At 43.9% G+C, this 10,906-nt stretch overlaps 1 protein-coding gene across 1 annotated transcript; it reads right to left on the bottom strand.

The window, feature by feature from the left end:
* Positions 1-7,112: 7,112 nt before the first annotated feature.
* On the bottom strand, positions 7,113-10,001 carry LOC140216536 (uncharacterized). The gene is made up of 5 exons (XM_072286901.1): positions 9,869-10,001; positions 8,651-8,757; positions 7,871-8,104; positions 7,386-7,524; positions 7,113-7,297 (listed from the first exon to the last, which is right to left on the bottom strand). Exons 1-5 carry the CDS (start codon positions 9,999-10,001, stop codon positions 7,215-7,217), a joined length of 696 nt encoding a protein of 231 aa, XP_072143002.1. The 3' UTR covers positions 7,113-7,214.
* Between the last annotated feature and the right edge of the window lie 905 nt (positions 10,002-10,906).

Below are 10,906 nucleotides of genomic sequence, written 5' to 3'. Positions count from 1 at the left end.
GCCCATAGGGCCTGTAAGGTATTTTAAATAAATAAATAAACATTTTGTGTGATGTCTATGGCGCTATTGTGTATTATGTTTACTCAACGACAACTGGCCGAATTTTCAGCGTTGATAAGCCAAATTCCGAAATTTATGTCACCACATGGACGCCACAGGCAACCGGTGTGCACTCGAGCGTACTAACCTATCTTCAAATGCATTCGGTGTATTAAATGGTGAGCCAAAGCTCCATTATAATATAATTCACCAATCCGACTCATGCAAATGTATGGATACATCTACCGCTCTGCTTGCAGTGCTCAGACGTTCTAATTACTTCGTGATTTAATACCTAGATCCTAGACATTTCACAAAGTCCTCAGATGACGTCTAATGCATAGAAAAAATGCAGACAGAGCTATTTTACTTAGTTTATCTATTCTTTCACAATGTCATATTTAATGGGCGGTAGAACATCGCTCTTTTGTTAAATGAGGACTTAAGTGGGTTTGATAAGCACTGGAGAACAAGAGCAGGGGTGACCACATGGCAATAATTTAGGCCATGTGGGGAGGGAATAGCTTGCTCTGCCAGCGTGGAACGGCGTACCATAAGGGCCATAGAGTTAATACAACATTCCTTGTTATATTAACCATAGAAGCAAAGGTGCCCATATCGCCAGCGCCACCATCGGGGTGACGTGGCATGAGGGATCACGTGGACACAGCGGCCGCGTCGGCTGCTTCGGAAGCGCCAAAGCGAGCTGAAAACGAAAGTTTCAAGTCCCACCTGCGCCGCGGTTTTGATTAAGTGGTGAGGCTTTCTCGCCTTGCGTGTCAGCTTGACAACATTTGAAAGTACTATAATACGTAGTGGCTGCCTTTGGAGGCGTGCAGAATGGTAGGCTACTGCTCGGTGCCGCGGTGCCAGACGTACGCAACGGAGCCCAGTGCAAGTCTTATTCACACGTAGCCGCAGTGCAAGGAGCTGCATGAAGCTTGGATGGCGAAACTTAGAACCGGCAGACAGCCATCGGCTACAACTCGGGTATGCAGCAAGCACAGACGAGAGGAACATTTCTGCTACGACGCCGGGACTGCGCGATGTTCGGTGATTAGCAGAAAACGCGCACTGAGACGCTCGCCCGCGCCTGCTGCCCGGCTAATGTCATGACGGTTTGGTCTATGAACTTGTTGATGCTAGATGCTGCCATGTTCACTGGAAGCGGTAAGACGGAAGCAGTAAGCGGAAGCGGTAACCGGAAACGGTAAGACGCACAATAAAAAAAGGTATGGCATATGGTCATGCTTGTATTATGAATTAATGCACTGGATTACGAAAAAGAAGCAGAGGGAAATCGCACGCTGAGAAGGCCGATAAACATGCAGTCCGACGCAACTTGAGAAATAATATTGAAATGTCCAACAATTTAGAAGACAAAAAAAGATTGAATCGTCGCGATGGTACATCATAGTCGCCGTAGCTAAGCGTCGAAGTCTCTATAACGGAATTATTTTTGAACAGTTCTGATAGCGTCCACGCAACAATGGTTGCTACTGTACTTTCGAATGCTCATATGCTGCTGCCTAAAGCTCACGGCATGGTGCGAAAATGCGCTCACAGCGAAAGCAAAACATTGTGCGCGGACATGCATGCAGACGCACAGTCGGTCGCTGCGAACCCGTGAGATCGCTGCATTGAGGCTTCATTCTGTTATGCCTCATTTGGTTATACAAACAGCCCACTATAAAAACATATTTCACATAGTTTACTCTCAGCGTTTGGCTACCTTTCACACAAGAAGCCGGTTCCGGAGACTCCATCGCGGCGACCGAGAGCAGTGGCGTTCACTGTGCGTTTTCGGTAAAGAGATAGCGTCTGCAAATGATTCTGTGCTTTCAGTTTGCCCAAGATTATTATATCGACAGTCAGAAACTTCCCTCCTTTTGAGAGTACCTACATAAATGTCCAGGAGGGCTGCCGCGTGGTGTTTTTATTGAGCGCCATACGCGAAACCTATAAGGAGGGCGCCACGTGATCCCTCACACTATACAAGGGAGGCGCTTCCGACAGATGGCGACTCCGTGACTCCTCGCCACCAATTGCGTTTAGGGGAGGCCCGCGGCCATGCATTGCCGTGAAGCCGTAAGTATGCAAACGTCCGGCAGTTGGATGCCAGCCCATGCGACTATAGCGCCGCCGCCAACCTCTGTCGCATTACAGTGTACTAGAATAGGCACAGTGTGTTCAGACGGCGGAACGCGCCACGCACTGCTTTGAAGGCGGGAGCGTAAACAGGTCCCGGATGTATGCGGCGGCGCTGCAGTCGCACGAGCTGTACGGACGCGTTCCCCGAGTCCCGAGTGTTGCGGCCGGTTGCAGCGTGCTGGCTCTGAATGACTCGGAAGAAATTCCTCGAGTTTCTGTCTCGTTGGGAGTCACATGCAAAAGGACTTTGCGGCTTCTTGAGCCAGTCGACGGCAGATGGGCTGCGTGTTACATTGTGCAGCACTTTGGCTCTGTTAGAATACTTGGAAGGAGAGGGTTTTAAATACCTATTGACATCTAGACTAAGCCAATAGAAGTTGTAGGATTTCTTGTGAGGTAGTCGTGCGGATGCAACGATCACCCAATGCCGTCTCAATTTTTTATTGTTGTGAATTTCCTGTCTTCTTATAACTTGGCGAGTACAGTGCAAACAGGGAATACAAAGGTCAGTAAATATTTGGTATCGCTACTTCACTCACCTGATCTTTCTGACAAGGAAGGGGACGTTGTGTCACTTGATGAGTTAGTTGAAGCTGGAAATCTGACGCTGCTAGAGCAAAGGCTAAACAGTCATCCGGCAGAGCACCGGGCTTATGTGGAGGAAAGGAGCGATGACCGCCTTAGATATTTTTAGTCGCAACAAATGTGAGGACTGCCGCTCTCTCCTTTTGCAGAACTCTAGTGTCAGTAGCAGAGTCTCAAAATTCACAAAATTTGTGAGAGGGGAGGATTGCTGTATACCTTGAAGTTGCTTTTTGAAGCACTGAAGAAATATGAGAGAATATATTTACAAACGTCTTCAGCAAAGAGGAGCTTTGCAGCGACAGCATAGTTGATGTCATGATTCTAGTGAAAGCTTTAAATTTGGCTATGCCATAGGCTGCAAATTACATGCTGATGATTTCAAATCAGCAGTTGTGCGTTTTTATGCCCTAACAAGGCTGCACTCTTACGTTAAGTCTTAAACGGTGAAGAGAAGCACGACGAAAAAAGAAATTGTACATTAAAGTTAGCTATACTGTTCTTAGCAGGCACAACTTTTTCTGGTACATTGAAAAATCTAATTTTGTGAATGTAATCAAGAAATGAATTAAGCAATTCGTTTGCGCATATTAATTCCGCTGTAGGTCTCCATTGTTTGGGATGGAATGTACACGCCCTGTTTTTCTGGTTTTGGCATACTGTGCGTAGTTTTGCAGAGATCCTTTTTACTTGGCGTCTTTCTTGCGTGTTTTATTCCTTTCACAGAATTGTAGGATGTCGGTGTGTCTCATACTCGCACATGAGCCTGACGTTTAGGAGCACTTCTTGATGCAAATAAAAAAAAAATTCACGAATAAACTGTGCAAATGTAGTGATGAGGGATTCGCGAAACAGAATGATAGAACGAACGACAAATGTTTATCGCAAAAGAAGGTAAATGCCAAGTAGAGAAGCTCTTTGGCTTTGGACTATGTACGTGCATATTGTTTTGCCTTCTCTTCTACAACAGCGGTTGAAGAACAGCAGAGGTTGAGGTTCAGGCCGCTTTTTTATGAATGCTAACCGCAAAAGAAAATGTGTGCACTGGAATCCGAGTTGGTTTAAATCAATTCGATGTCCTTTACTACGGCGTTATTTCCAGCCGAGTTTTACGTCCGTAGAATTGTGGTTACGTGGCAGCGTGGCCCAAAACAAATCTAACGGCTTTACGCCACTACTTCGGTGTCTGCAAAACATTTGCTGTCGGGTTAATAAATACGACTAATGGGCGTTGAGATGCGCAAGTGGTGCACATATAATTCAGCTCTTATATGAAGGGAGTTTCGGGGATGCATCCTCACATCCGCCGATGGATCGATGGATGGATGATTGAGGCTCAACCCTTTGAATTGGGCGGCGGTGGCTCGCGCCACCTAGCATTGAATGGTACTATATGCATGTATACTTATGTATTTACTCCTTTACTTTAGCGTTGATATTACCCACCAATCAGATAGCCTCCGTTTAGTTATTTCTACCTGTTCAAAGTCTATTTTACTTTTTCGCTGTCTTTAAAACCCAAATCTTTGAATAGTTCGCCGTTACATTCAACTGCAGGGTGAAGTTGTTTACAAGCAAGTATCAGGTGTTTAGCCGTTTCCGCCTCCTCTCCACACGCCCCGCACAACAAATCTATCTCCTGGTATCTGGCTCGGTACGTTTTAGTCCGCAGTACACCTGTCCTGGCCACAAACAACAATGAGCTTCCCTTAGAGTTATCGTAAATATTTTCTTTGGCTATTTCTTGCTTAAACGTCCTGTATGTCTCTAATGCTGATTTGGTTTGCATCTCTGTTTTCCACATAGCCCTCTCTGTCTCCTTAACCTTTTTCTTGACGGATGATTCCTTACCTTTCCCCCCTGCTGCCCAAGTATTTGCTTGTCAATTTTCTAGTTCGCTTCCTCCACCTTGTGTCCACATTCCTCGTGTATAAGTAAATGAAAACCTTCCTAGCCCACCGCATTTCACCCATTTTTGTCAATCGCTCCTCAAATGCTACCTTGCTACTAGCCTCTCTGCCCTCGAAAGAAGGCCATCCCAGATCCCCCTGCCCCACGAAATTTGGTGTCTTGCCGTGTGCTCCACCACGTTGCCTAGTTTCCAACTGTTGCCGGGTCTCTGCTCTCATACATAGAACTGCATTGGCAAAAGTCAGGCCTGGAACCATTACCCCCTTCCATATCCCTCGTACTACCTCGCATTCGAGCATCCGCCGAGCATTCGCCCTACAGCCCCATCTCGTGCTATCTACAGAAGGGCCTCAGCGGCGAGCGCTTCCTACACACACAGCCCCTACTCTAGTACACAGTAGTCGCACAGGGTTTCCCGTCGCTCATTCCCGCTGTTGTCAGTTGTGCTGGTTATGCGCCGCTTGCGTGTGCGTTGAACTTTGAGTTGTGAGTGATTTTTTTTTGTAGTTTATGTAGTTCCAACGACACACCCATTTAAAATAAAGGGTTGCTTTCCCTGAAGTGTTCCAGTTTGAATTATACACAGCGGTTGTCGCCGCAACATAAAGATCCGAATTGAATATAAAATATTCAATTTCTATTAATTATTCAACGTTGAAATATCTCAAGAGAAACTTATAATGGCTGAATTATCTATTTTTAGAAAAGAAATAATAATTTAGAATTGAATTAGTCACTAAATAATTTTAATTAATTAATCAGATCTAAGTGCGCTGGAGGTTTGCATTACTCATATTTCCTAAATAATTGAGTAAATAGGTAAATATTCATATTGTTATTAATCATTTTTGCTGTCTCCGATAGAGTTTTATTCCTGGGACTGCCAGAAATTAAGTAGCGAGTCTCTTTGAATGTACATGTATTGTTGAATGATATCTGCATAGGAAGGAGTAGGTTTTCATTGATAATTCTTTTCATATGTGACACATAATTATAAGAATTGCATGTGCATTCGCACAGTTATTGATTTTCTGCAGCCTAACGATGTGTAAGCAAGAACTGGAAGTTCTACGGCCTAACTATTGTATAATATTTGATTTCATACTGCCAGATATTATGTAACGAGTTGGTTCGCTCTCTCTTTCAGTACGTTTAGCCTTTGTTAGAGCCCCTCATGCAATACGCCCCCTCCGAGCATGTGAGGACCTTGAATAAATAGAAATCTACAAACATTCACGACCAGAGCCGGCGCAAAGGGCCGTCGTTGCCGAGCCTGTCGGGAGAAACACTGCGGCTTCCATAGAGCCCATGCTGAAGTGGCGCCACCTGGTGATGTTTACACAAGGAGCCTCAGCAACGGCCCTCCCAGAACACAGTACACGAGCAATGAACACGATTCCAAGTCTCCTTAGGTATGGTGGCGCCATCTAGCCCAGGTGCCTGCAAGTGCATCCTTTCATGCCCTGTACAGTGGGGCAAGGCACTCACGTTTAAGGATAAACTATTTTGTAGGTTCAGAGACCTACGCTGCACTTTCTTGCAGAGAGGCAAAGAATAAGAGCTGGAAGTAATTTGGAACGTAATATATAGCATCTGGCACTACGTGTACAATACTGGGCAACATCTTTTTGGCTTCGCAATTTTGCGGTCCAGTGAAAAAAAAAAAAAACAATTGGTACCAATTGGAAAATTTCCACTCGTAAATTAGTACACAGTTGAACCAATTGGACCAACTGGAACGTGACCAATTGGCTTTTCTGCGAGTGACCAATTGTACCCAATGGCCGCCAACTGTTCTGAAGCAATAGGTTGGAATGACCAATTGCACCAATGGGCAATACAGTCAATACCAATTGGCAATAAACAAAACACGAAATTTATTGAATGCACAAAACAGTGGAAGTAGTGAAATTTTATTAACCAAATAAATAAATCCTACTGCGGATAGGCTCAGCTGCTCGTTCTCATGGTCTGTCTTGTGGCAGCTCCTTGGTTACTCTGATCGAAACAGTGTAGAAATAAAAGGCAAAATGAATGTGCAGGCACTATAAATTGTAGTGCATGGAGATATGGCAAAAGCTCTCTAATGACAAATGTGCTGACAATTTCCTAAAAGCTAGCTGGTCTCTAAATACCAAGAAGGTAATTGCAGACAATATTTATGGGCCATTAAATATGATCCGAATACTGGCATGCATATATATAATACTGTGGACACTGCATGCACAGGCAAAACAATTTTTCGACAACTTCATCTCTCGGACCTGAAATGTGACCATGCAATGAACCAGCTTTCAAACCTTTTGGCCATCCTCTCAATGTCGCTTATCTTTTCCACAATTAAGCGGTTCATTTGTTTCAATGCCCCAGGCATCATTTCGGCCACCAGCCCTTTCTTTTGAAGCCGCTCTTTGTAGCATTCTGTGAAACAAAAGTAAAACTATACACAATAAGCAGGAAATCTAAAGTTTCACTAGCCGAACCCAGTTAATAGCATTGTGAAGTATTAGACGTGATGACTTACCTGTTCTTCACTCACCACGTATCACGAACAATTTCCATGGAGACAGCGGCTCTTTCCTCGGGCGGTCAGGACAGCGTGGAGAGTGCTTCCTTGCAAAGTGTAAGAACAAAGAAGAATGCAAAGATAATTAGAGTACAGATTAAAAACAGCCATAGGAAATTTCTTAATTTGCAGTTATCTTGCAGAGACCGCCCAAGCAACTCTGCTGGACTCCACACCGCTGTCAAAAGGTTTTTAACAAACACAGAGTCTTTTGTGTTGGTTTGGATGCGCCTCCAAGCAGAGCTTGCTATTTCAACCCCGCTACCAATGTCAGTCTGTAAAAGAATACAAATCACAAATTTAAAGAAAACCCAACAAAAACTGAATATTCCAGCTGTACACTTGTTGAAGGGAAGAAATAGGAATAAACCCTTGTTCCCGAACCCATAAATGACAAGTTGCATGCTGTATCAGGCAGCTGAGGTGCCTGTAATTTTCCCGGCGACAGTCTTCTAATGTGCGGTGGTGTCTGTGCTGCTGGCAACGCTAACTGCGGTTCCGGTGAATTGGCTGCACGAAGTGAAATATGAAAAAGCATCAAAACAATGGGTATTTGTTATTAATCGACTATACTGCCGGAAAAACCTAATCATTGCTCTTTCTACTGTGTTCTTCACACACACCAAAGAAAAGCTCTTTACCTTGCATGCAGTCTAATGAATCCAGCAGCTTTCGCTGCAGCTCTCTACATAGAGCTCGGAGCTCTTTAAGCTCTTCTTCTTGTTGCTTAACTGTTGAGCTAAGGCGGGCCACTTCTTGAGCTGCTGAAAGTTGAGTTTTTTTGCTCTGTGCAGTCTTTTTCTCTGAGCTTTTTCTTTTTTGCTGCAAGTATCTCCAACAATTTATTGCTGGGCCCTTCCCGATTTTTTATTTTTTTGTGTCTGTCATCATCATCAGCCTGGGTACGCCCACTGCAGGGCAAAGGCCTCTCCCATACTTCTCCAACAATCCCGGTCATGTATTAATTGTGGCCATGTCTTCGCTGCAAACTTCTTAATCTCATCCGCCCATTTAACTTTCTGCCGCCCCCTGCTACGCTTCCCTTCCCTTGGAATCCAGTCCGTAACCCTTAATGATCATCGGTTATCTTCCCTCCTCATTACATGTCCTGCCCATGCCCATTTCTTTTTCTTGATTTCAACTAAGATGTCATTAACTCGCGTTTGTTCCCTCACCCAATCCGCTCTTTTCATATCCCTTAACGTTTCACCCATCATTCTTCTTTCCATAGCTCGTTGCGTCGTCCTCGATTTAAGTAAAACCCTTTTCGTAAGCCTCCAGGTTTCTGCCCCGTAGGCGAGTCTGTAAAGAGAAGCAAATACCATATCACGCAGATATTACGTCAATCTTCATTCGCAAGCACAAAAGAAATATCGCCACTAAACGAAAAAATATGCTTACCTGCATTGCGATGTCCTTGTCGCTTTCCTCACTCTCGCTCCTGCTGAGCATTCTTCGGACTCTAGCTCGCCCACTTTTCATCTTTCTTTTGAGGTCATCCTCACACTCTGAAAAAAGAAAAACAATACCAAACTTATAATGCTGATGCTGTGCGAGTAGCCTGCAGTAGTGTACAAAACACGGTACACCCTTTAGCTATGAGTGCGCAAAGTAAAAGCATGATCTCATTTTATATGTATGGCATTTCAGCATACATTAAATTCGTGAAGCATTTAAAAACAGGATTTACAAAGAAATGATAGCATTTTCAGCAGCATAACTGTAAGCCATTACATAGGTAAGGAATATAAGTAAGCTAATTAATTGAACTAGCCATTATCCATTCCGACTAGTTGCTTGGTAACACTGTGCATGCAGCCTGTGAATAATTCCTGAGCTGTTTTATGGTTACACGGCTGAAAAAAAAATCGTAATAGAAAATATATACACAGCTCAACAGCACAAATCACACCAAACGGGCAGTGACAATGAATGCAATAATGTGCTGCTACACGTGCGGATCGAGGCTGATTGGGATATATATATATATATATATAAGCTCTCTCAAATTGAAACTGTTTCAAAAGAAATCAGTTGACACGCATCCCTGCATGCGTGTATTAACTTGCTCATGTCCCAACATGGTGAAAGTTCTCGAGGCTTAATTGACTACGGCGTGGCATGATCGGGTGTTTGTGTGTTTGTGAAAGCCACGTACATAACATCAAGAGCCTTAATTCTTTTCTTATAAAACGTGTTCATGCACGATAATTTCAGCCCGGAAATTCTCGGCGACTAGGTGCCGTTCGCATTTTTTTTTCGAACTATATATAGCACAAAGCAGCAATGCAAAATATTAACACACTGCATTCTGAGGTTATTTGAACCATTGATTATTTTCTCGCAATCAAACACATAAGGAGCATATCAGTGTGATGAAGGCCGGCGCGGACTGACATATTCGCACGTGCTATATGTTATGTATCTACGTACCCACCCGCGCGCGCGAACACACACACACACACACACACACACACACACACACACACACATACACACACACACACACACACACACACACACACACGCACGCACAAATAAAACGTTGCAGCTAGTTTGGATGAATTAGCAAGCTTACCTACAACGAGAAGAATTCTGGCGCGAAGAAGTACGCTTCGCCATCTTCGGTCCACTTGACGTTATAAAATGCTGTCCGAAAGTCATCGTCAGCCTTGAATCCTTTGACGTCTTCAATTTTAACCACGGCACATCTGAGGTCATCCTGGTAATGCACGTACGCATGTGTTATCATTCTCTATATATGACTGGTTCTGTGCTTCACGCGGGCAGTATGACCAGGATCGACGCGTCAAACCGATAGCACTAAGCGCGCACAAAGACGAGCATCGTGATGAACCGCGTGCTGTTGTCTAAACGCGATACAGTGTTGCTATAACAACCCCGCTTTTTATGCTTCTTTATGTAAATTGTTTTTTTATGTTTTTCACGCCTTTCAAGGCAAAATGTCAGACCGTTGTTATTTATATATATTGTGTTGTGTTTCAAATTTTACCAGCATATAAACTATTTGAAACAGAATTATATATAACGTTGTCAGCAATTACTAATGGCAAAAGGCTTAACGATGTAATTATACGACAACAATGCGGGTGAAGAAATAAATGAACATATTTTGGAGCAAGGTATACAATGTAAAATGTTTATTAATTTAATTTATTTTATTAGGATTTCTGGGCTCACTGCGCCTTTGATCGCCACTATGTCAGCGGCGACCCAATGCAAAAGAAAAACCAACATCGACATCGACATACGTGGCATGTTTACCACTACGTTTACCATGCTTTCTCCTTTAGGGTTACCCAGGCCTTAAATCGTGTGGTAGTTAAAGTGTGGCACGATTTCTAATAGAATAATGGAACCATTGAAAAAACGCAAGAAGCGTGGACATTGCCAGAAATACTTGAATCCTGGTGCCAAGTTCTTCGTGCCTAGGTCTACAGATTCATCGGCGTGGCTCCGAATGGCAGCTGCAGAAGCGGTACGTAATTCAAAGTTTCTTTCGACTGAAGTGTGCCGAATGATCGAGTGCCGAAAAGTAATCAGATATGGCGCACTGTCTGCAGAAATCCCAGCCAGGCAGCGTTTCCTGCGATCTTAACCTGGATGACAGCATAACGACGCATCGAGAATGCAACG

Source organism: Dermacentor andersoni, chromosome 3 (assembly GCF_023375885.2).
Source record: "Dermacentor andersoni chromosome 3, qqDerAnde1_hic_scaffold, whole genome shotgun sequence".
NCBI lineage: Eukaryota > Metazoa > Arthropoda > Arachnida > Ixodida > Ixodidae > Dermacentor > Dermacentor andersoni.
The sequence above is the reverse complement of the archived record's forward strand: the minus strand, read 5'-3'. Positions and strand labels throughout refer to the sequence as shown.